The following is a 26,138-nucleotide window of genomic DNA, read 5'->3' as shown; positions in this document are numbered from 1 at the left end:
CAGCATCTATCATAAGGACGCACACTACCCAGGCCGTGCTCTCCCCATATCCACAGGGTCTGTCACAGGAAAGCAGCATCCATCATAAGGACCCACACTACCCAGGCCGTGCTCTCCCCGTATCCACAGGGTCTGTCACAGGAAAGCAGCATCCATCATAAGGACCCACACTAACCAGGCCGTGCTCTCCCCATATCCACAGGGACTGTCACTGGAAAGCAGCATCCATCATAAGGACCCACACTACCCAGGCCGTGCTCTCCCCATATCCACAGGGTCTGTCACAGGAAAGCGGCATCCATCATAAGGACCCACACTACCCAGGCCGTGCTCTCCCCACATCCACAGGGTCTGTCACAGGAAAGCAGCATCCATCATAAGGACCCACACTACCCAGGCCGTGCTCTCCCCACATCCACAGGGTCTGTCACAGGAAAGCAGCATCCATCATAAGGACCCACACCACCCAGGCCGTGCTCTCCCCACATCCACAGGGTCTGTCACAGGAAAGCAGCATCCATCATAAGGACCCACACTACCCAGGCCGTGCTCTCCCCATATCCACAGGGTCTGTCACAGGAAAGCAGCATCCATCATAAGGACCCACACTACCCAGGCCGTGCTCTCCCCACATCCACAGGGTCTGTCACAGGAAAGCAGCATCCATCATAAGGACCCACACTACCCAGGCCGTGCTCTCCCCATATCCACAGGGTCTGTCACAGGAAAGCAGCATCCATCATAAGGACCCACACTACCCAGGCCGTGCTCTCCCCATATCCACAGGGTCTGTCACAGGAAAGCAGCATCCATCATAAGGACACACACTACCCAGGCCGTGCTCTCCCCATATCCACAGGGTCTGTCACAGGAAAGCAGCATCCATCATAAGGACCCACACCACCCAGGCCGTGCTCTCCCCATATCCACAGGGTCTGTCACAGGAAAGCAGCATCCATCATAAGGACCCACACTACCCAGGCCGAGCTCTCCCCATATCCACAGGTCAGTCACAGGAAAGCAGCATCCATCATAAGGACCCACACTACCCAGGCCGTGCTCTCCCCATATCCACAGGGTCTGTCACAGGAAAGCAGCATCCATCATAAGGACCCACACTATCCAGGCCGTGCTCTCCCCACATCCACAGGGTCTGTCACAGGAAAGCAGCCTCCATCATAAGGACCCACACCACCCAGGCCGTGCTCTCCCCACATCCACAGGGTCTGTCACAGGAAAGCAGCCTCCATCATAATGACCCACACCACCCAGGCCGTGCTCTCCCCACATCCACAGGGTCTGTCACAGGAAAGCAGCATCCATCATAAGGACCCACACTACCCAGGCCGTGCTCTCCCCACATCCACAGGGTCTGTCACAGGAAAGCAGCATCCATCATAAGGACCCACACTACCCAGGCCGTGCTCTCCCCATATCCACAGGGTCTGTCACAGGAAAGCGGCATCCATCATAAGGACCCACACTACCCAGGCCGTGCTCTCCCCACATCCACAGGGTCTGTCACAGGAAAGCAGCATCCATCATAAGGACCCACACTACCCAGGCCGTGCTCTCCCCACATCCACAGGGTCTGTCACAGGAAAGCAGCATCCATCATAAGGACCCACACCACCCAGGCCGTGCTCTCCCCATATCCACAGGGTCTGTCACAGGAAAGCAGCATCCATCATAAGGACCCACACTACCCAGGCCGTGCTCTCCCCACATCCACAGGGTCTGTCACAGGAAAGCAGCATCCATCATAAGGACACACACTACCCAGGCCGTGCTCTCCCCATATCCACAGGGTCTGTCACAGGAAAGCAGCATCCATCATAAGGACCCACACCACCCAGGCCGTGCTCTCCCCACATCCACAGGGTCTGTCACAGGAAAGCAGCATCCATCATAAGGACACACACTACCCAGGCCGTGCTCTCCCCATATCCACAGGGTCAGTCACAGGAAAGCAGCATCCAACATCAGGACCACACTACCCAGGCCGTGCTCTCCCCATATCCACAGGGTCAGTCACAGGAATGCAGCATCCATCATAAGGACCCACACTAACCAGGCCGTGCTCTCCCCACATCCACAGGGTCTGTCACAGGAAAGCAGCATCCATCATAAGGACGCACACTACCCAGGCCGTGCTCTCCCCATATCCACAGGGTCTGTCACAGGAAAGCAGCATCCATCATAAGGACCCACACTACCCAGGCCGTGCTCTCCCCATATCCACAGGGACTGTCACTGGAAAGCAGCATCCATCATAAGGACCCACACTACCCAGGCCGTGCTCTCCCCATATCCACAGGGTCTGTCACAGGAAAGCGGCATCCATCATAAGGACCCACACTACCCAGGCCGTGCTCTCCCCACATCCACATGGTCTGTCACAGGATAGCAGCATCCATCATAAGGACCCACACTACCCAGGCCGTGCTCTCCCCACATCCACAGGGTCTGTCACAGGAAAGCAGCATCCATCATAAGGACCCACACCACCCAGGCCGTGCTCTCCCCATATCCACAGGGTCTGTCACAGGAAAGCAGCATCCATCATAAGGACCCACACTACCCAGGCCGTGCTCTCCCCACATCCACAGGGTCTGTCACAGGAAAGCAGCATCCATCATAAGGACCCACACTACCCAGGCCGTGCTCTCCCCATATCCACAGGGTCTGTCACAGGAAAGCAGCATCCATCATAAGGACCCACACTACCCAGGCCGTGCTCTCCCCACATCCACAGGGTCTGTCACAGGAAAGCAGCATCCATCATAAGGACCCACACTACCCAGGCCGTGCTCTCCCCATATCCACAGGGTCTGTCACAGGAAAGCAGCATCCATCATAAGGACCCACACTACCCAGGCCGTGCTCTCCCCATATCCACAGGGTCTGTCACAGGAAAGCAGCATCCATCATAAGGACACACACTACCCAGGCCGTGCTCTCCCCATATCCACAGGGTCTGTCACAGGAAAGCAGCATCCATCATAAGGACCCACACCACCCAGGCCGTGCTCTCCCCATATCCACAGGGTCTGTCACAGGAAAGCAGCATCCATCATAAGGACCCACACTACCCAGGCCGAGCTCTCCCCATATCCACAGGTCAGTCACAGGAAAGCAGCATCCATCATAAGGACCCACACTACCCAGGCCGTGCTCTCCCCATATCCACAGGGTCTGTCACAGGAAAGCAGCATCCATCATAAGGACCCACATTACCCAGGCCGTGCTCTCCCCATATCCACAGGGTCTGTCACAGGAAAGCAGCATCCATCATAAGGACCCACACTACCCAAGCCGTGCTCTCCCCATATCCACAGGGTCTGTCACAGGAAAGCAGCATCCATCATAAGGACCCACACTACCCAGGCCGAGCTCTCCCCATATCCACAGGGTCTGTCACAGGAAAGCAGCATCCATCATAAGGACCCACACTACCCAGGCCGAGCTCTCCCCATATCCACAGGGTCTGTCACAGGAAAGCAGCATCCATCATAAGGACCCACACTACCCAGGCCGAGCTCTCCCCATATCCACAGGGTCTGTCACAGGAAAGCAGCATCCATCATAAGGACCCACACTACCCAGGCCGTGCTCTCCCCCTATCCACAGGGTCTGTCACAGGAAAGCAGCATCCATCATAAGGACCCACACTACCCAGGCCGTGCTCTCCCCATTTCCACAGGGTCTGTCACAGGAAAGCAGCATCCATCATAAGGACCCACACTACCCAGGCCGTGCTCTCCCCATATCCACAGGGTCTGTCACAGGAAAGCAGCATCCATCATAAGGACCCACACTACCCAGGCCGTGATCTCCCCATTTCCACAGGGTCTGTCACAGGAAAGCAGCATCCATCATAAGGACCCACACTACCCAGGCCGAGCTCTCCCCATATCCACAGGTCAGTCACAGGAAAGCGGCATCCATCATAAGGACCCACACTACCCAGGCCGTGCTCTCCCCATATCCACAGGGTCTGTCACAGGAAAGCAGCATCCATCATAAGGACCCACACTACCCAGGCCGTGCTCTCCCCATATCCACAGGGTCTGTCACAGGAAAGCAGCATCCATCATAAGGACCCACACTACCCAGGCCGTGATCTCCCCATTTCCACAGGGTCTGTCACAGGAAAGCAGCATCCATCATAAGGACCCACACTACCCAGGCCGAGCTCTCCCCATATCCACAGGTCAGTCACAGGAAAGCGGCATCCATCATAAGGACCCACACTACCCAGGCCGTGCTCTCCCCACATCCACAGGGTCTGTCACAGGAAAGCAGCATCCATCATAAGGACCCACACTACCCAGGCCGTGCTCTCCCCACATCCACAGGGTCTGTCACAGGAAAGCAGCATCCATCATAAGGACCCACACCACCCAGGCCGTGCTCTCCCCATATCCACAGGGTCTGTCACAGGAAAGCAGCATCCATCATAAGGACCCACACTACCCAGGCCGTGCTCTCCCCACATCCACAGGGTCTGTCACAGGAAAGCAGCATCCATCATAAGGACACACACTACCCAGGCCGTGCTCTCCCCATATCCACAGGGTCTGTCACAGGAAAGCAGCATCCATCATAAGGACCCACACCACCCAGGCCGTGCTCTCCCCACATCCACAGGGTCTGTCACAGGAAAGCAGCATCCATCATAAGGACCCACACTACCCAGGCCGTGCTCTCCCCATATCCACAGGGTCAGTCACAGGAAAGCAGCATCCAACATCAGGACCACACTACCCAGGCCGTGCTCTCCCCATATCCACAGGGTCAGTCACAGGAATGCAGCATCCATCATAAGGACCCACACTACCCAGGCCGTGCTCTCCCCACATCCACAGGGTCTGTCACAGGAAAGCAGCATCCATCATAAGGACCCACACCACCCAGGCCGTGCTCTCCCCATATCCACAGGGTCTGTCACAGGAAAGCAGCATCCATCATAAGGACCCACACTACCCAGGCCGTGCTCTCCCCACATCCACAGGGTCTGTCACAGGAAAGCAGCATCCATCATAAGGACCCACACTACCCAGGCCGTGCTCTCCCCATATCCACAGGGTCTGTCACAGGAAAGCAGCATCCATCATAAGGACCCACACTACCCAGGCCGTGCTCTCCCCACATCCACAGGGTCTGTCACAGGAAAGCAGCATCCATCATAAGGACCCACACTACCCAGGCCGTGCTCTCCCCATATCCACAGGGTCTGTCACAGGAAAGCAGCATCCATCATAAGGACCCACACTACCCAGGCCGTGCTCTCCCCATATCCACAGGGTCTGTCACAGGAAAGCAGCATCCATCATAAGGACACACACTACCCAGGCCGTGCTCTCCCCATATCCACAGGGTCTGTCACAGGAAAGCAGCATCCATCATAAGGACCCACACTACCCAGGCCGTGCTCTCCCCACATCCACAGGGTCTGTCACAGGAAAGCAGCATCCATCATAAGGACCCACACTACCCAGGCCGTGCTCTCCCCATATCCACAGGGTCTGTCACAGGAAAGCAGCATCCATCATAAGGACCCACACTACCCAGGCCGTGCTCTCCCCATATCCACAGGGTCTGTCACAGGAAAGCAGCATCCATCATAAGGACCCACACTACCCAGGCCGAGCTCTCCCCATATCCACAGCGTCTGTCACAGGAAAGCAGCATCCATCATAAGGACCCACACTACCCAGGCCGAGCTCTCCCCATATCCACAGGGTCTGTCACAGGAAAGCAGCATCCATCATAAGGACCCACACTACCCAGGCCGAGCTCTCCCCATATCCACAGGGTCTGTCACAGGAAAGCAGCATCCATCATAAGGACCCACACTACCCAGGCCGTGCTCTCCCCCTATCCACAGGGTCTGTCACAGGAAAGCAGCATCCATCATAAGGACCCTCACTACCCAGGCCGTGCTCTCCCCATTTCCACAGGGTCTGTCACAGGAAAGCAGCATCCATCATAAGGACCCACACTACCCAGGCCGTGCTCTCCCCATATCCACAGGGTCTGTCACAGGAAAGCAGCATCCATCATAAGGACCCACACTACCCAGGCCGTGCTCTCCCCCTACCCACAGGGTCTGTCACAGGAAAGCAGCATCCATCATAAGGACCCACACTACCCAGGCCGTGCTCTCCCCATTTCCACAGGGTCTGTCACAGGAAAGCAGCATCCATCATAACGACCCACACTACCCAGGCCGTGCTCTCCCCATATCCACAGGGTCTGTCACAGGAAAGCAGCATCCATCATAAGGACCACACTACCCAGGCCGTGCTCTCCCCATTTCCACAGGGTCTGTCACAGGAAAGCAGCATCCATCATAAGGACCCACACTACCCAGGCCGAGATCTCCCCATATCCACAGGGTCTGTCACAGGAAAGCAGCATCCATCATAAGGACCACACTACCCAGGCCGTGCTCTCCCCATTTCCACAGGGTCTGTCACAGGAAAGCAGCATCCATCATAAGGACCCACACTACCCAGGCCGTGCTCTCCCCATATCCACAGGGTCTGTCACAGGAAAGCAGCATCCATCATAAGGACCCACACTACCCAGGCCGAGCTCTCCCCATATCCACAGGTCAGTCACAGGAAAGCAGCATCCATCATAAGGACCCACACTACCCAGGCCGTGCTCTCCCCATATCCACAGGGTCTGTCACAGGAAAGCAGCATCCATCATGAGGACCCACACTACCCAGGCCGTGCTCTCCCCACATCCACAGGGTCTGTCACAGGAAAGCAGCATCCATCATAAGGACCCACACTACCCAGGCCGAGCTCTCCCCATATCCACAGGGTCTGTCACAGGAAAGCAGCATCCATCATAAGGACCACACTACCCAGGCCGTGCTCTCCCCATTTCCACAGGGTCTGTCACAGGAAAGCAGCATCCATCATAAGGACCACACTACCCAGGCCATGCTCTCCCCATATCCACAGGGTCTGTCACAGGAAAGCAGCATCCATCATAAGGACCCACACTACCCAGGCCGAGCTCTCCCCATATCCACAGGGTCTGTCACAGGAAAGCAGCATCCATCATAAGGACCCACACTACCCAGGCCGAGCTCTCCCCATATCCACAGGGTCTGTCACAGGAAAGCAGCATCCATCATAAGGACCCACACTACCCAGGCCGTGCTCTCCCCCTATCCACAGGGTCTGTCACAGGAAAGCAGCATCCATCATAAGGACCCACACTACCCAGGCCGTGCTCTCCCCATTTCCACAGGGTCTGTCACAGGAAAGCAGCATCCATCATAAGGACCCACACTACCCAGGCCGTGCTCTCCCCATATCCACAGGGTCTGTCACAGGAAAGCAGCATCCATCATAAGGACCCACACAACCCAGGCCGTGCTCTCCCCATATCCACAGGGTCTGTCACAGGAAAGCAGCATCCATCATAAGGACCCACACTACCCAGGCCGTGATCTCCCCATTTCCACAGGGTCTGTCACAGGAAAGCAGCATCCATCATGAGGACCCACACTACCCAGGCCGTGCTCTCCCCGTATCCACAGGGTCTGTCACAGGAAAGCAGCATCCATCATAAGGACCACACTACCCAGGCCGTGATCTCCCCATATCCACAGGGTCTGACACTGGAAAGCAGCATCCATCATAAGGACCCACACTACCCAGGCCGAGCTCTCCCCATATCCACAGGTCAGTCACAGGAAAGCGGCATCCATCATAAGGACCCACACTACCCAGGCCGTGCTCTCCCCACATCCACAGGGTCTGTCACAGGAAAGCAGCATCCATCATAAGGACCCACACTACCCAGGCCGTGCTCTCCCCATATCCACAGGGTCAGTCACAGGAAAGCAGCATCCAACATCAGGACCACACTACCCAGGCCGTGCTCTCCCCATATCCACAGGGTCAGTTACAGGAATGCAGCATCCATCATAAGGACGCACACTACCCAGGCCGTGCTCTCCCCATATCCACAGGGTCTGTCACAGGAAAGCAGCATCCATCATAAGGACCCACACTACCCAGGCCGTGCTCTCCCCGTATCCACAGGGTCTGTCACAGGAAAGCAGCATCCATCATAAGGACCCACACTAACCAGGCCGTGCTCTCCCCATATCCACAGGGACTGTCACTGGAAAGCAGCATCCATCATAAGGACCCACACTACCCAGGCCGTGCTCTCCCCATATCCACAGGGTCTGTCACAGGAAAGCGGCATCCACAATAAGGACCCACACTACCCAGGCTGTGCTCTCCCCACATCCACAGGGTCTGTCACAGGAAAGCAGCATCCATCATAAGGACCCACACTACCCAGGCCGTGCTCTCCCCACATCCACAGGGTCTGTCACAGGAAAGCAGCATCCATCATAAGGACCCACACCACCCAGGCCGTGCTCTCCCCATATCCACAGGGTCTGTCACAGGAAAGCAGCATCCATCATAAGGACCCACACTACCCAGGCCGTGCTCTCCCCACATCCACAGGGTCTGTCACAGGAAAGCAGCATCCATCATAAGGACCCACACTACCCAGGCCGTGCTCTCCCCATATCCACAGGGTCTGTCACAGGAAAGCAGCATCCATCATAAGGACCCACACTACCCAGGCCGTGCTCTCCCCACATCCACAGGGTCTGTCACAGGAAAGCAGCATCCATCATAAGGACCCACACTACCCAGGCCGTGCTCTCCCCATATCCACAGGGTCTGTCACAGGAAAGCAGCATCCATCATAAGGACCCACACTACCCAGGCCGTGCTCTCCCCATATCCACAGGGTCTGTCACAGGAAAGCAGCATCCATCATAAGGACACACACTACCCAGGCCGTGCTCTCCCCATATCCACAGGGTCTGTCACAGGAAAGCAGCATCCATCATAAGGACCCACACCACCCAGGCCGTGCTCTCCCCATATCCACAGGGTCTGTCACAGGAAAGCAGCATCCATCATAAGGACCCACACTACCCAGGCCGAGCTCTCCCCATATCCACAGGTCAGTCACAGGAAAGCAGCATCCATCATAAGGACCCACACTACCCAGGCCGTGCTCTCCCCATATCCACAGGGTCTGTCACAGGAAAGCAGCATCCATCATAAGGACCCACACTACCCAGGCCGTGCTCTCCCCATATCCACAGGGTCTGTCACAGGAAAGCAGCATCCATCATAAGGACCGACACTACCCAGGCCGTGCTCTCCCCATATCCACAGGGTCAGTCACAGGAAAGCAGCATCCAACATCAGGACCACACTACCCAGGCCGTGCTCTCCCCATATCCACAGGGTCAGTTACAGGAATGCAGCATCCATCATAAGGACGCACACTACCCAGGCCGTGCTCTCCCCATATCCACAGGGTCTGTCACAGGAAAGCAGCATCCATCATAAGGACCCACACTACCCAGGCCGTGCTCTCCCCGTATCCACAGGGTCTGTCACAGGAAAGCAGCATCCATCATAAGGACCCACACTAACCAGGCCGTGCTCTCCCCATATCCACAGGGACTGTCACTGGAAAGCAGCATCCATCATAAGGACCCACACTACCCAGGCCGTGCTCTCCCCATATCCACAGGGTCTGTCACAGGAAAGCGGCATCCATCATAAGGACCCACACTACCCAGGCCGTGCTCTCCCCACATCCACAGGGTCTGTCACAGGAAAGCAGCATCCATCATAAGGACCCACACTACCCAGGCCGTGCTCTCCCCACATCCACAGGGTCTGTCACAGGAAAGCAGCATCCATCATAAGGACCCACACCACCCAGGCCGTGCTCTCCCCATATCCACAGGGTCTGTCACAGGAAAGCAGCATCCATCATAAGGACCCACACTACCCAGGCCGTGCTCTCCCCACATCCACAGGGTCTGTCACAGGAAAGCAGCATCCATCATAAGGACCCACACTACCCAGGCCGTGCTCTCCCCATATCCACAGGGTCTGTCACAGGAAAGCAGCATCCATCATAAGGACCCACACTACCCAGGCCGTGCTCTCCCCACATCCACAGGGTCTGTCACAGGAAAGCAGCATCCATCATAAGGACCCACACTACCCAGGCCGTGCTCTCCCCATATCCACAGGGTCTGTCACAGGAAAGCAGCATCCATCATAAGGACACACACTACCCAGGCCGTGCTCTCCCCATATCCACAGGTCAATCACAGGAAAGCAGCATCCATCATAAGGACCCACACTACCCAGGCCATGCTCTCCCCATATCCACAGGGTCTGTCACAGGAAAGCAGCATCCATCATAAGGACCCACACTACCCAGGCCGTGCTCTCCCCATATCCACAGGGTCTGTCACAGGAAAGCAGCATCCATCATAAGGACCCACACTACCCAGGCCGAGCTCTCCCCATATCCACAGGGTCTGTCACAGGAAAGCAGCATCCATCATAAGGACCCACACTACCCAGGCCGAGCTCTCCCCATATCCACAGGGTCTGTCACAGGAAAGCAGCATCCATCATAAGGACCCACACTACCCAGGCCGAGCTCTCCCCATATCCACAGGGTCTGTCACAGGAAAGCAGCATCCATCATAAGGATCCACACTACCCAGGCCGTGCTCTCCCCCTATCCACAGGGTCTGTCACAGGAAAGCAGCATCCATCATAAGGACCCTCACTACCCAGGCCGTGCTCTCCCCATTTCCACAGGGTCTGTCACAGGAAAGCAGCATATCATAAGGACCCACACTACCCAGGCCGTGCTCTCCCCATATCCACAGGGTCTGTCACAGGAAAGCAGCATCCATCATAAGGACCCACACTACCCAGGCCGTGCTCTCCCCCTACCCACAGGGTCTGTCACAGGAAAGCAGCATCCATCATAAGGACCCACACTACCCAGGCCGTGCTCTCCCCATTTCCACAGGGTCTGTCACAGGAAAGCAGCATCCATCATAAGGACCCACACTACCCAGGCCGTGCTCTCCCCATATCCACAGGGTCTGTCACAGGAAAGCAGCATCCATCATAAGGACCACACTACCCAGGCCGTGCTCTCCCCATTTCCACAGGGTCTGTCACAGGAAAGCAGCATCCATCATAAGGACCCACACTACCCAGGCCGAGATCTCCCCATATCCACAGGGTCTGTCACAGGAAAGCAGCATCCATCATAAGGACCACACTACCCAGGCCGTGCTCTCCCCATTTCCACAGGGTCTGTCACAGGAAAGCTGCATCCATCATAAGGACCCACACTACCCAGGCCGTGCTCTCCCCATATCCACAGGGTCTGTCACAGGAAAGCAGCATCCATCATAAGGACCCACACTACCCAGGCCGAGCTCTCCCCATATCCACAGGTCAGTCACAGGAAAGCAGCATCCATCATAAGGACCCACACTACCCAGGCCGTGCTCTCCCCATATCCACAGGGTCTGTCACAGGAAAGCAGCATCCATCATAAGGACCCACACTACCCAGGCCGTGCTCTCCCCACATCCACAGGGTCTGTCACAGGAAAGCAGCATCCATCATAAGGACCCACACTACCCAGGCCGAGCTCTCCCCATATCCACAGGGTCTGTCACAGGAAAGCAGCATCCATCATAAGGACCACACTACCCAGGCCGTGCTCTCCCCATTTCCACAGGGTCTGTCACAGGAAAGCAGCATCCATCATAAGGACCCACACTACCCAGGCCATGCTCTCCCCATATCCACAGGGTCTGTCACAGGAAAGCAGCATCCATCATAAGGACCCACACTACCCAGGCCGAGCTCTCCCCATATCCACAGGTCAGTCACAGGAAGGCAGCATCCATCATAAGGACCCACACTACCCAGGCCGAGCTCTCCCCATATCCACAGGGTCTGTCACAGGAAAGCAGCATCCATCATAAGGACCCACACTACCCAGGCCGAGCTCTCCCCATATCCACAGGGTCTGTCACAGGAAAGCAGCATCCATCATAAGGACCCACACTACCCAGGCCGAGCTCTCCCCATATCCACAGGGTCTGTCACAGGAAAGCAGCATCCATCATAAGGATCCACACTACCCAGGCCGTGCTCTCCCCCTATCCACAGGGTCTGTCACAGGAAAGCAGCATCCATCATAAGGACCCTCACTACCCAGGCCGTGCTCTCCCCATTTCCACAGGGTCTGTCACAGGAAAGCAGCATCCATCATAAGGACCCACACTACCCAGGCCGTGCTCTCCCCATATCCACAGGGTCTGTCACAGGAAAGCAGCATCCATCATAAGGACCCACACTACCCAGGCCGTGCTCTCCCCCTACCCACAGGGTCTGTCACAGGAAAGCAGCATCCATCATAAGGACCCACACTACCCAGGCCGTGCTCTCCCCATTTCCACAGGGTCTGTCACAGGAAAGCAGCATCCATCATAAGGACCCACACTACCCAGGCCGAGATCTCCCCATATCCACAGGGTCTGTCACAGGAAAGCAGCATCCATCATAAGGACCACACTACCCAGGCCGTGCTCTCCCCATTTCCACAGGGTCTGTCACAGGAAAGCTGCATCCATCATAAGGACCCACACTACCCAGGCCGTGCTCTCCCCATATCCACAGGGTCTGTCACAGGAAAGCAGCATCCATCATAAGGACCCACACTACCCAGGCCGAGCTCTCCCCATATCCACAGGTCAGTCACAGGAAAGCAGCATCCATCATAAGGACCCACACTACCCAGGCCGTGCTCTCCCCATATCCACAGGGTCTGTCACAGGAAAGCAGCATCCATCATAAGGACCCACACTACCCAGGCCGTGCTCTCCCCACATCCACAGGGTCTGTCACAGGAAAGCAGCATCCATCATAAGGACCCACACTACCCAGGCCGAGCTCTCCCCATATCCACAGGGTCTGTCACAGGAAAGCAGCATCCATCATAAGGACCCACACTACCCAGGCCATGCTCTCCCCATATCCACAGGGTCTGTCACAGGAAAGCAGCATCCATCATAAGGACCCACACTACCCAGGCCGAGCTCTCCCCATATCCACAGGTCAGTCACAGGAAGGCAGCATCCATCATAAGGACCCACACTACCCAGGCCGTGCTCTCCCCATATCCACAGGGTCTGTCACAGGAAAGCAGCATCCATCATAAGGACCCACACTACCCAGGCCGTGCTCTCCCCACATCCACAGGGTCTGTCACAGGAAAGCAGCATCCATCATAAGGACCCACACTACCCAGGCCGTGCTCTCCCCATATCCACAGGGTCTGACACAGGAAAGCAGCATCCATCATAAGGACCCACACTACCCAGGCCGTGCTCTCCCCACATCCACAGGGTCTGTCACAGGAAAGCAGCATCCATCATAAGGACCCACACTACCCAGGCCGTGCTCTCCCCACATCCACAGGGTCTGTCACAGGAAAGCAGCATCCATCATAAGGACCCACACTACCCAGGCCGTGCTCTCCCCGTATCCACAGGGTCTGTCACAGGAAAGCAGCATCCATCATAAGGACCCACACTACCCAGGCCGTGCTCTCCCCATATCCACAGGGTCTGTCACAGGAAAGCAGCATCCATCATAAGGACCCACACTACCCAGGCCGTGCTCTCTTCTCGCGGCTGCCATCAGGAAAGAGGTACTGCAGCTTCAGACCCCACACCACCAGGTTCAGGAAGAGTTATTACCGTCAACCATCAGGCTCCTGAACCAGTGTTCACTCAACTTCATTTGCCCATCACTGAACTGATCCATAAATTATGGACTCATTTTCATGGACTATTCATCTCATGTTCTCAATATTGATTGACTGATTGATTGATTGATTATTTATTCATTTATATATTTATTTATATATTTATATTTATTTATCTATCTATCTATCGATCTATCGATTGATTGTTTTTCTATTTGTACTTGCTCAATTTGTTCTCTTTTAAACACTGGTTGTCCCTCCTCTTAGGGTAGACTTTCATTGATTCCCTAGGGGTATTGGATTTATTGAGTATTCCCACAAGAAATTGAATCTTGACTCCTTCTCTCCTTAGACTCTTTCTACCTCCCTCTCCCCTCAGACACCCCTAACTTCCCCCTCCCTTCATCCTCTGCATTCATCCCTTTCCCCTCACTCTCTCTACATTCCTCTCCCCTCGGTTTCTCCTACCTCCCTTTCTCTTTGGTGTCAATGAATCTGGGGTTGAGAGAGTGAACGGCTTAAACATCACTGAGGATCTCACGTGGTCTGTACATACCAGCTCTGTGGTGAAAAAGGCACAACAGTGCCTCTTTCACCTCAGATGGTTGAGGAAGTTTGGTATGGGCCCCCAAATCCTGAGAACTTTCTACAGGGGCACAATTGAGAACGTCCTAACTGGCTGCATCACTGCCTGGTATGGGAGCTTTTCCTCCCTTAAATGCAGGACTCTGCAGAGAGTTGTGCGAACAGTCCAGCGCATCTGTAGTTGTGAACTTCCGATAATTCAGGACGTTCACAGACAGATGTGTTAAACCCAGACTCCCCGTACCTCCCTCCCTCCTCAGTCTCTCCCAACTTCCCTCTCCCCTTGGTCTCTCCCAACCTCCCTCTCCCCTCAGACTCTGCCGACCACCCTCTCTCTCTCATCGTAATATTAATACCAGTAAACGTTAATATTATTTATAGAATGCAAGTGTTGCTTACCTACTGGGAGTCCATGGCAGTCCTACCAATCGTCAACTGAATGAGAGGAGGATAATGATCCTACAATATTTATCTTTGGATCAATAGGAGGGAGATGCTGGCCAGAAGAAACTGCATTCTGATCAAGGACAGGGGAAGCAAACAAGCCAGTTGACTTTGTGTCACACTTTTTGTGGACTCTAAACTGATTCTTGGTCTTGGATAATCTAATCGGAGCAACTGATTGTGGACACAGGAAGCTTCAGGTAATGATCTGCTAAACCTGAGACCATTCTCAGAGGTGTAGCTACTTGTCATGTAAAATGCCAGACCTACAATCTGTAATCTTGTTAGACTCTGTCTGGGTTGCCTCGTTTAAATGGGATGGAGACAATGGTTCTATTGATGAGGAACAGAGACCAACCATTGCGGATAAGGATGACCCCATGGATACATGGAGATTGGGACCACGGGGAACGCCTGTCCAGCGTAGACTCCTTTCCCAGTAATAGCTTTTCTCTCCATTGACTGTTCATGGAGATTTAGGGATTCTAGTTGGGTGCACACGGAAACAGTTTGTGAACCCATGTGTTTTTAGTTGACACAATAAATGTTACTTTTCGGTAAGTACAGATTCTCTGTGCCTCACTGTTCATTATTACAAGGGCTGTCTCCCCTCAGACACTCAGTATTTCCCTCTCCCCTCAGACTCTCAGTATCTCTCCCCTCAGTCACTCCCAATGACCCCTTCTCTTCTTCTCTTCAGTCTCTCCCTTCCCTCTTCTCCCCTCAGTCTCCTTACTCCTCCATCTCTCCGCAGTTTCACCCTCCATTCCTCTCCCCTCAGAGTCTCACAACCACCCTGATCCTCTCACTCTCTCTATCATGCTCTCCCCTCGGACACTGCCATTGTCCCTTTCTCCTTGGTCTCTCCCTCCCTCCATTTCTCCATGGTTTCTCCCTCCCACCATTGCCCCTCATTTCTCATGGCCAGCCTCTCCCCTTGTTCTCCCTACCTCCCTCCACCCTCCCTCTCCCCTCAGCCCATCCATACTTTCCCCTTGTTCTCTCCCTCCATTCCTTTCAGTCCAGTCTCTCCATACGTCCCTCTCCCCTTAATATCTCCCTACCTCCGTCTTAACTGGCCTCTCTAAATGACCCTCACCCTCCAGTCTCTCGCTACCTCTCTCTCCCTATGTCCCCATCTCCTCTGTCTCTCCCTACCTCCACTCCCCGCTTAGTCTTGCAGTGACTCTTCACCCCTCAATCTCTCCCTACCTTCCCTTCCCCTTGGTCTTTCTTTCTTGACTTCCTTCTTCACTCAAACCCTTCCTAACCCTCTCTTTCACCCCACAGGTTCTTCCTATCTATCTCTCGTCAGCCTCTCAATATCTCCTTCTCCACTCCCTCTCTGTAACTGCATCACTCCTATCTCTACCTAACTTCCTTTCCCCTTGGACTCACTCTACCACCTTCACCATTTGGTCTCACTACCTCACAAAACCCTTGGTCCATCCCTACCTCCCTCTCCCCTCGGTCACTCTCAATGACCCCTTCCTACTTCTTCCCTTGGTCTCCCCATTCCTCCATCTTCCTGCAGTCTCTCCCTCCAGTCCTCTCCCCTCAGAGTCTCACTACTAACCTGCCCTCTCACCCTCCCTATCACGCTCTCCACTCAGACACTGCTAATGTCCCTTTCTCCTCAATCTCTCCCTACCTACATCTCCCCTCAGTCTCTCGCTCCCTCAACCACCCTCTCCCTCAATACTTAACCTTTCTTTGTCCTCCCTCTCCACTCAGTCTATCCATACCCTTCCCTTATACTCACTCTTCATTCTTTTCAGCCCACTCTCCAAATGTCTCTCTCCTCTTAATCTCTCCCTACCTGTCTCACCTCAACCTCTCTCTACGACCCTCATCCCCCCAGTCTCTTGCTAATTCTCTCTTCATCAGTCTCTCCCTACCTCCCTATCCCCTTGTTCTCTCCCCTTCATCTTGCGGTGACTCCTCACCCCTCAAGTCTCTCCCTACCTTCCCTTCTCCTTGGTTTTTCTGCACTTCGCTCTTCACTCAAACCCTCCCTAACCCTCTCCTTAACTCTCTCCACCCCACTGACCCTATCTATCTCTCTCACTTTCCAGTCTCTCAACATCTTCTTCTCCCCTCGCATTCTGTAACTGCCTCACACCTCTCTCTCCTTACATTTCTCTCCCCTCGGTCCCTGGCTAGGTTCTCCAGCTGCCAATCCCTGTGGTTCCTGATTTTGTGTCCAACTGGGAATCTGTACCTGAGTTTGCAGATCCTTCTGGAGTGATGGCCAAACCCGGACCAGGTTCTCCATTCGCTGATCCCTGGGTCTCCTGAGTTGCGTCTGACTGGGTATCTGTACCTGAGCTCAGGGTTTCTGCTGAGGTGCTGGTTAAGCTCTGAGCAAAATCACCCATCGCTGATCCAAGTGCTTCTTGAGTTGACTCCAACTGGGAATCTGTACCTGAGCCCATAGACCGTACTAGAGTGGTGGTCATTCCTGGATCATGTTCTCCCATCGCTGATACCTCAGCTTCCTGAGTTGTGTCTGACTGGGGATCTGCACCTGAGCTTGCATACCCTGCTGGTGTGGTAGTGGAACTCGGACCAGGTTCTCCAGTAGCTGTAATTTGGATTTTATGAGTTGTGTCCGACTGGGAATCTGCATCTGAGCTCGCAGACCCAGCTGGGATGGTGGTCAAACCTGGATCAGGTTCTCCTGTCACTGAGCCTTGGGTTTTCCAAGTTGTTTCTGACTGGGAATCTGTAACTGAGATCACAGAGCCTGTTGGGGTGTCGGTTAAGCTCTGATCAAAATCACCCAACGCTGATCCATGTGGCTCCTGAGTTGTGTCTGATTGGGAATCTGTAACAGAGCTCACAGACCCAGCTGTGGTGGTGGTCAAACCCAGCCCAGGTTCTGCAGTCGCTGTTCGTTGGGGTTCACGAGTTGTGTCCAACTGGGTATCCGTACATGAGCTTGCAGACCGTGTTGGGGTGGTGATCAAACCCGGACCAGGTTTTCCAATCACTGATCCCTTTGTTTCACGAGTTGTGTCCAACTGGGAATCTGTAGATGATGAATAAATTCTACATCAGATTAGGAAAGAACTCAAAGGCTGGGAACAAGAGGTTTAATTCCTGGTCAACCTGCCCTTTGAAATATATCTACACCTCTCTCCTTTCCTCTTTCATCCCTCCAATCCTTGTCTTTCAAATCTGCCTGCTCATATGTCCGTGTCTCGGCATTCACCCCGCCTGAATCACTCTCCTGTCAGTCACTCCCTCAGTAACAGCTTCTCCTCTGCCATTATGTTTCTGAATGGACAATGAACCCATGTTCACTACCTCAATAATTTTCTTCTCTTTTTGTACTACAACAGGTGGTAAGAAAGAGTAGGCTCCCTCACATCTGCTCTTCTGACCCTCAACACAGGAGCCCGCAAGGTTGTGTCCTAAGCCCCCTCTTTTACTCTCTGTGCATCCACAGCGCTAACTAAGTTTACAGATGACACTACACTGATTGCCATTATCTCAAATAATAACAAGGTGGTCTACAGAAAAGAAGTCATCACCCTGACATAGTAGTGTCAAGAAAACAAACCTCTCTCTCATTGTCGTAAAAACAAAGGAGCTGGTTGTGGACTACAGGAGGAATGGAGACAGGCTCGCCCCTATTGACATCAATGGATCTGGGGTTCAGAGGGTGAACAGCTTTAAGTTCCTCTGTATACACATCACTGAGGACCTTACTTGATCTGTACATACTGACTGTGTGGTTAAAAAAGAAGCACAACAGTGCCTTTTTCACCTCAGACAGTTGAAGATACTCAGCATGATTCCCCAAATCTTAAGAACTTTCTACAGGGACACAACTTAGAGCATCCTGACTGGCTGCATCACTGCCTGGTATGGGAACTGTACTTCCCTCAATCGCAGGACTCTGCAGAGAGTGGTGCCAACAGCCCAGCACATCTGTAGATGTGAACTTCCCATTATTCATGACATTTAAGTGACAGGTGCGTAAAAAGGGCCTGAATGATCATTGGGGATCTGAGTCACCCCAACCACAAACTGTTCTAGCTGCTGCCATCCGGGAAATGGTACCACAGCATAAAAGCCAGGACCAACAGGCTCCGGGACAGCTTCTTCCACCAGGCCATCAGTCTGATTAATTTGCACCAACACAATTGTATTTCTAAACTATATTGACAGTTCTGTTGTATATCTTCCTGTACATCCAACTGATACAAATTACAATAATTTACACATTACACATTCAGAGAGACGTAAAGATTTTGACCACTCATGTATGTAAAGGATGAAAAAAGTAAAGTCAATTCAAACTTACTTAATGTTTAAGCAGTGACAGTAAACCTGATTCAGAATGACTCCCCCCTTCCCCTTTCTTATTCTCTCTTCGTCACACACCCCAGACCTCTCTCCTATTCCCACCTCCAGTCTTCCTTCAGTGACTCCTCCGTCCCTGTTCCCTCCTCTTCCCCTCACATCTCTCTCTTCATCACACACCCCAGACCTCTCTCCATTCCTCACCTCCAGTCTTCCTTCAGTGACCCCCCCCCACCCCTACTCCCTCCTCTTTCCCTCACATCCCCTTAAACTCTCCACCGCCCTGCCACCACTATTCGCTCACTCCTAGTTATCGAGAGTCATAGAGCACTACAGCATAGAAACAGTTCCTTTGGCCTATCCGGTCAATAGACAGTAGACAATAGGTGCAGAAGTAGACCATTCGGGCCTTCGAGCCTGCACCACCATTTTGAGATCATGGCTGATCATCTACTATCAATACCCGGTTCTTGCCTTGTCCCCATATCCCTTGATTCCCCTAGCCATAAGATACCTATCCAGCTCCTTCTTGAAAGTATCCAGAGAATTGGTCTCTACTGGCTTCCGAGGCAGTGCATTCCAGACCCCCACAACTCTCTGGGAGAAGAAGTTTTTTCCTTAACTCTGTCCTAAATGACCTACCCCTTATTCTCAAACCATGCCCTCTGGTACTGGACTCTCCCAGCATCTGGAACATATTTCCTGCCTCTATCTTGTCCAATCCCTTAATAATCTTATATGTTGCAATCAGATCCCCTCTCAATCTCCTTAATTCCAGCGTGTACAAGCCCAGTCTCTCTAATCTCTCTGCGTAAGACAGTCCAGACATCCCAGGAATTCGTCCATGCTGAACTAATATTCTGCATCGTCCCGTCAACCTGCACCCAGAACACAGCTGTCCATTCCCCTCCCATCCCATGTATTCATCCAAATTTGAAATCAAACTCATATCCACCACATCAGTTGGCAGCTTGTCCACCTTCGCACCAAGCTCAGAGTGAAGACGTTCCCTCTCATGTTCCCCTTAATCATTTCACCTTTCACTCTTAACCTGTGACCTCTAGTTCAGGTCTCACTCAACCTCAGTGGAAGTAGCCTGCTTGCATGTAACCTAACTATATCCCTCAAAATTTTGTAAACCTTTTCCCCTCATTCCCCGAAGCTCCAGACCTACACCTGTATTCCCTGATCTTTGCTCCACAAACACCTGGTGTCAGTCTAAACACATCCCTCTAATTCTGAACCAGATCTCCGTCATTCCATCAAAGGTTGACAGACACTTCCCCAGTGAACCCCTCTGTCATTAAATCCCCGGGTTTCTGTCCTTAGCCTCTCCCTGCCAATCCTTCTTACCCAGCTCCTTGGACTACCTCAGACAAAGGGGATTATTCATCACCACAATGCACACCAACAGTGAGTAATCTTGGACAGAGCAGAAATTTCACACAGGAGAGAAGGAATAACTGAACGCTCATTGGCAGCCCATTACAATGCACATCCAACAGCTGAATTAGTCCATTAGAAATTTGACATCACAGACCGAGAGACTGAGAGATCCGGATGGACACAAGATCTAATACCTGAGGACATCTCTCCTGCTGAGACAGAGGATGGTGATGGGGTGGGTTGTCCTGTAGATGATACTGTGGGCTCATCCATTGTGGAAGCCTCCAGGTCTGGAACAAAGTAACAGAGACATGGGAGAGTGGCAGAGATTAAACAGGGACAATAATTCATAAAGATGAGAGATTCTGCAGGTGCTGGAAATCCAGAGCAACAAACACAAAATGCTGGAAGAACTCAGCAGGTCAGTCTGCGTCTCAAGGGGAATAAACACTGAATGTTTTGGGCTGAGACTCATCAGCATTGGAAAGGAAGAGGGAAGAATTGGGCATTTACTTCTGAGCTTGGAGACTCTGCTGAGATGGTGCAGAAACCTGGAGTAGGTTCTCCAGTTGCTGATCCCCAACGTTCCTGAGTTGTGTCCATAGAAACATAGAAAATAGGTGCAGGAGTAGGTCATTCGGCTCTTCGAGCCTGCATCCCCATTCCGTATGATCATGGCTGATCATCCAACTCAGAACCCTGTACCTGCTTTCTCTCCATACCCCGATCCCTTTAGCCACAAGGGCCAAATCTAACTTAAATATAGCCAATGAACTGGCCTCAACTGTTTCCTGTGGCAGAGAATTCCACAGATTCAGCACTCTCTGTGTAAAGAAATTTTTCCTCATCCCTTTATCCTTAAACTGTGACCCCTCGTTCTGGACTTCCCCAACATCGGAAACAATCTTCCTGCATCTAGCCTGTCCAATCCCTTTAGAATTTTATACGTTTCAATAAGATCCCAACTCAATCTTCTAAATTCCAGCAAGTATAAGCCTAGTCGATCCAGTCTTACTTCATATGAAAGTCCTGTCATCCCAGGAATCAATCTGGTGAACCTTCTTTGTGCTCCCTCTATGGCAAGAACCAAAACTGCACACAATATTCCAGGTGTGGTCTCACCTTGTACAACTGCAGTAGAACCGCCCTGCTCCTGTACTTGAATCCTTTTGCTATGAATGACAACATACCATTCGCCTTTTTCACCGCCTGCTGTACCTGCATGCCCACTTTCAATGACTGGTGCACAATGACACCCAGGTCTCGCCGCACCTCCCCTTTTCCTAATTGGCCACCGTTCAGATAATAATCTGTTTTCCTATTCTTGCCACCAAAGTGGATAACCTCACATTTATCCACATTAAATTGTATCTGCCATGAATTTGCCCACTCACCTAACCTATCCAAGTCACCCTGCATCCTCTTAGCATCCTCCTCACAGCTAACACTGCCACCCAGCTTCATGTCATCTGCAAACCTGGAGATGCTGCATTTAATTCCCTCATCTAAATCATTAATGTATATTGTAAACAACTGGGGTCCCAGTGCTGAGCCTTGCAGTACTCCACTAGTCATTGCCTGACATTCTGAAAAGGTCCCGTTTATTCCCACTCTTTGCTTCCTGTCTGCCAACCAATTCTCTATCCACATCAATACCATACCCCCAATACTGTGTGCTTTAAGTTTGCACACTAATCTTCTGTGTGGGACCTTGTCAAAAGCCTTTTGAAAATCCAAATATACCACATCCACTGGTTCTCCCCATCCAATCAACTAGTTACATCCTCAAAAAAATCTATAAGATTTGTCAGACATGATTTTCCTTTCACAAATCCATGCTGACTTTGTCCGATGATTTCACCGCTTTCCAAATGTGCTGTTATCACATCTTTGGTAACCAACTCCAGCATTTCCCCACCACCGATGTCAGGCTAACTGGTCTATAATTCCCTGGTTTCTCTCTCCCTCCTTTTTAAAAAAGTGGGTTACATTAGCCACCCTCCAATCCTCAGGAACTAATCCAGAAACTAAAGAGTTTTGAAAAATTATCACTAATGCATCCACTATTTCTTGGGCTACTTCCTTAAGCACTCTGGGATGCAGACCATCTGGCCCTGGGGATTTATCTGCCTTTAATCCCTTCAATTTACCTAACACCACTTCCCTACTAACATGTATTTCCCTCCGTCCCTCCAACTCACTAGGCACTTGGTCTCTTACTATTTCTGGAAGATTATTTATGTCCTCCCTAGTGAAGACAGAATCAAAGTAGTTATTCAATTGGTCTGCCATGTCCTTGTTCCCTATGATCAATTCACCTGTTTCTGACTGTAAAGGACCTACATTTGTCTTGACCAATCTTTTTCTTTTCACGTATCAATAAAAGCTTTTACAGTCAGTTTTTATGTTCCCTGCCAGCTTTCTCTCATAATCCTTCTTCCCTTTCCTAATTAAGCCCTTTGTCCTCCTCTGCTGGTCTCTGAATTTCTCCCAGTCCTCAGGTGTGCCGCTTTTTTTTTGCTAATATATATGTTTCTTCTTTGGAATTGATACTATCCTTAATTTCCCTTGTCAGCCACGGGTGCACTACCTACCCTGGTTTATTCTTTTGCCAAACTGGGATGAACAATTGCAGTTCATCCATGCGATCTTTAAATGCTTGCCATTGCATATCCACCATCAACCCTTTAAGTTTCATTTGCCAGTCTATCGTAGCTAATTCACATCTCATACCTTCAAAGTTACCCTTCTTTAAGTTCAGAACCTTTGTTTCTGAATTAACTTCGTCACTTTCCATCTTAATGAAGAATTCCACCATATTATGGTCACTCTTACCCAAGGGGCCTCGCACGACAATATTACTAACTAACCTTTCCTCATTGCTCAATACCCAGTCTAGAAAGGCCTGCTCTCTAGTTGGTTCCTCGACATGTTGGTTCAGAAAACCATCCCACATACATTCCAAGAAATCTTCTTCCTCAGCACCCTTACCAATTTGGTTCACCCAATATATATGCTGATTGAAGTCACCCATTATAACTACTGTTCCTTTATTGCACACATTTCTAATTTCCTGTTTAATGCCATCGCCAACCTCACTACTACTGTTGGGTGGCCTGTACACAACTCCCATCAGTGTTTTCTGCCCCTTAGTGTTATGCAGCTCTACCCATATCAATTCCACATCCTCCAGGCTAATGCCCTTCCTTTCGATTGTGTTAATCTCCTCTCTAACCAGCAATGCTACCCCACATCTTTTTCTTTCCTGTCTATCCTTCCTGAATATTGAATATCCCTAGACGTTGAGCTCCCATCCTTGGTCACCCTGGAGCCATGTCTCTGTAATCCCAATTATATCATATTCATTAATAACTATCTGCACATTCAATTCTTCCACCTTGTTACAAATGCTCCTCGCATTGACACACAAAGCCTTCAGGCTTGTTTTTACAACACTCTTTGCCCTTATACAATTATGTTGAAAAATGGCCCTTTTTGCTCTTTGCCCTGGATTTGCCTGCCTGCCACTTTTACTTTTCACCTTACTACTTTTTGCTTCTACCCTCATTTTACACCCCTCTGTCTCTCTGCACTTGTTTCCATCCCCCTGCCACATTAGTTTAAATCCTCCTGAACAGCAGTAGCAAACACTCCCCCAGGACATTGGTCCAACTGGGAATCTGTAATAAGAAGATATACAAAGGAAGTGTAAAGTAGTAAACAAGTTTTATGTTCGATCTAGAAGGAATTCAATGGCAGGAACAGGAGTCTCAAATCTGCAATACACACACTCGCCTCTCCTTTGCTCTTTAATTCCTCTACCCTTGTCTCTCAAATCCCTCTCCTCACAACTCCCTCCCTTGGCATTCACTCTGTCTGCAACACTGTGTTGCCAGTCTCTCCAACCATCCCTCCAGTTGGAACGTCACTCTCACTGATCTCTCTGCCCAACTCTCCTCACACACTCATCACTCTCTCTTCACTTGCCTCATTCCTCCCACTCCAGCATCCCATCTCTCTCTCCTCCCTCTCTCCTGTGTGTTTTCACCATTTCCTTCTGTTTATATACTGAATTACTCAAATTCTTCTCCGGTTGTTCCTATGTCTCATCAGTCACCATGCAACTCCTCATAGTCATTCCTCCATTACTCTCTGTGACCATCCTCCCCTCTCACAAACATCATCCCTCCTCCCTCTGTGCCACTCTCAGTCACTCCACCCCTCTGTGTTCACTCCTGCATTGCACCTCTCTCTCCACCCCTCTCACCCATTTTCTGCTGTCCAGGTACTGAATTACTCATGGCTCGTATCAACTTGTGTCTAATCGAGGACCTGGGCTCACTGTGATTTGCCTATCACAATAGGTCTACAAATCAAATCAAATTACGTTTAATTATCATTCAAACCATACATGGATACAGCCGAACGAGACTGCATTCCTCTGGGGACAAGGTACAAAACATTCAAAATAGCAAGCAAACACTCAAAAAAATGAGCAAAGAAGCATCTTCATTTGAAAAGGAAATCATACATTGTTCAAGACCCTGACAGACAATGTCCGGCAGTCGATGGTACTGTCTCCCAGCACAGTACAGACACACGCAATCCAGCCTGTCAGTCCACCGCTCAAACATGATAAGGCAGAGGGGTGGAGTGACTGAGAGTGTCACAGGAGGGAGGGGCTGAGAGAGGGGAGGATGGTCACAGAGAGGAAGGGAGGAATGACTGTGACTGATGAGACATAGAAACAACCGGAGTGGGATTTGAGTAATTCAGTACGTGGTCAGAAGAAAATGGGTGAAAGCACACAGGAGAGAGGGATGGAGAGAGAGGTGGGATGCTGGAGTGGGAGGAATGAGGCGAGTGAAGAGAGAGTGATGACTGTGTAAGGAGAGTTGGGCAGAGAGATCAGTGAGAGTGACACACCAATTGGAGGGAGGGAAAGAGAGAATGACAAGAGAGAGATGCAGACAGAGTGAATGCCGAGAGAGGGGGATGAGAGGAGAGAGATCTGAGAGACAAGGGTGGAGGATTGGAGGAGGTGGGACGTGAGGAGAAGGGCAAAGAGGGGAGCCACAGTGGGAATGGATAAAGAGAAGTGGTAGGGGTAGAGGTTGCGAGAAGTTGGAGAAATCAATGTTCATGCCATCAGGATGGAGGCGACCTCGATGGAATATGAGGTGTTCTCCCTCCATACTGACTTTGGCCTCATCATGTGGGTAGAAGAGTCCTTGGACAGACATGTGGGAATGGGAATGGGAAGTTGAATTGAAATGGGTAGCCACTGGGACAACAATTTGAAAAGGAGCTACAGCCATATTCTGTGATCTTTGCCCCATGAACCTCATGGGAAACCCTGCTGCCGGTCATCTGTCAGTAAACGTACACCCATCTAATTCCAAAACAGATCTCTGTCATTTTAGGGTTGACAGACACTTTCTCAGTGAATCCATCTCCCACCAGATCCCTGGGTTTCTGTCCTCATCCTCTCTCTGACAATCCAGCTTACTCAGCCCCAAGGGCCACCTCAGACAAAGAAACTTATTCTTCTCTACAATGATGCACACCAACTTGGAGGAATCTTGGATGAAGCAAAAATTTGACACAGAAAGGAGAATGGGACAACTGAGCACTCATTAGCAGCCCACAATGATGCACATCCAACAGCTGAATTGGTCTATGAGAAGTTCAACATCACAGAGCGAGAGACTGAGGGACTCTGATGGACACAAGAT

The 26,138-nt window shown here is 51.6% G+C and overlaps 1 protein-coding gene across 14 annotated transcripts in view; it reads right to left on the bottom strand.

The window, feature by feature from the left end:
* The window catches only part of LOC132384399 (mucin-5AC-like), a 192,931-nt gene that overhangs the window by 57,990 nt on the left and 108,803 nt on the right, over window positions 1–26,138 (bottom strand). For all 14 annotated transcript variants that reach the window (XR_009508871.1, XR_009508870.1, XR_009508869.1 and 11 more), the window contains 2 exons: window positions 20,598–20,693; window positions 16,928–17,737 (listed from right to left, as the gene is read on the bottom strand). Coding sequence is in view for 11 of the 14 variants with exons in the window: in XM_059955516.1 (XP_059811499.1) it covers window positions 16,928–17,737; window positions 20,598–20,693 (906 nt within the window). In the remaining 3 variants the exon portion in view is untranslated. The remainder of the gene's footprint in view (window positions 1–16,927; window positions 17,738–20,597; window positions 20,694–26,138) is intronic.

This window comes from Hypanus sabinus, chromosome 32, assembly GCF_030144855.1.
Source record: "Hypanus sabinus isolate sHypSab1 chromosome 32, sHypSab1.hap1, whole genome shotgun sequence".
Taxonomy (NCBI): Eukaryota; Metazoa; Chordata; class Chondrichthyes; order Myliobatiformes; family Dasyatidae; genus Hypanus; species Hypanus sabinus.
The sequence above is the reverse complement of the archived record's forward strand: the minus strand, read 5'-3'. Positions and strand labels throughout refer to the sequence as shown.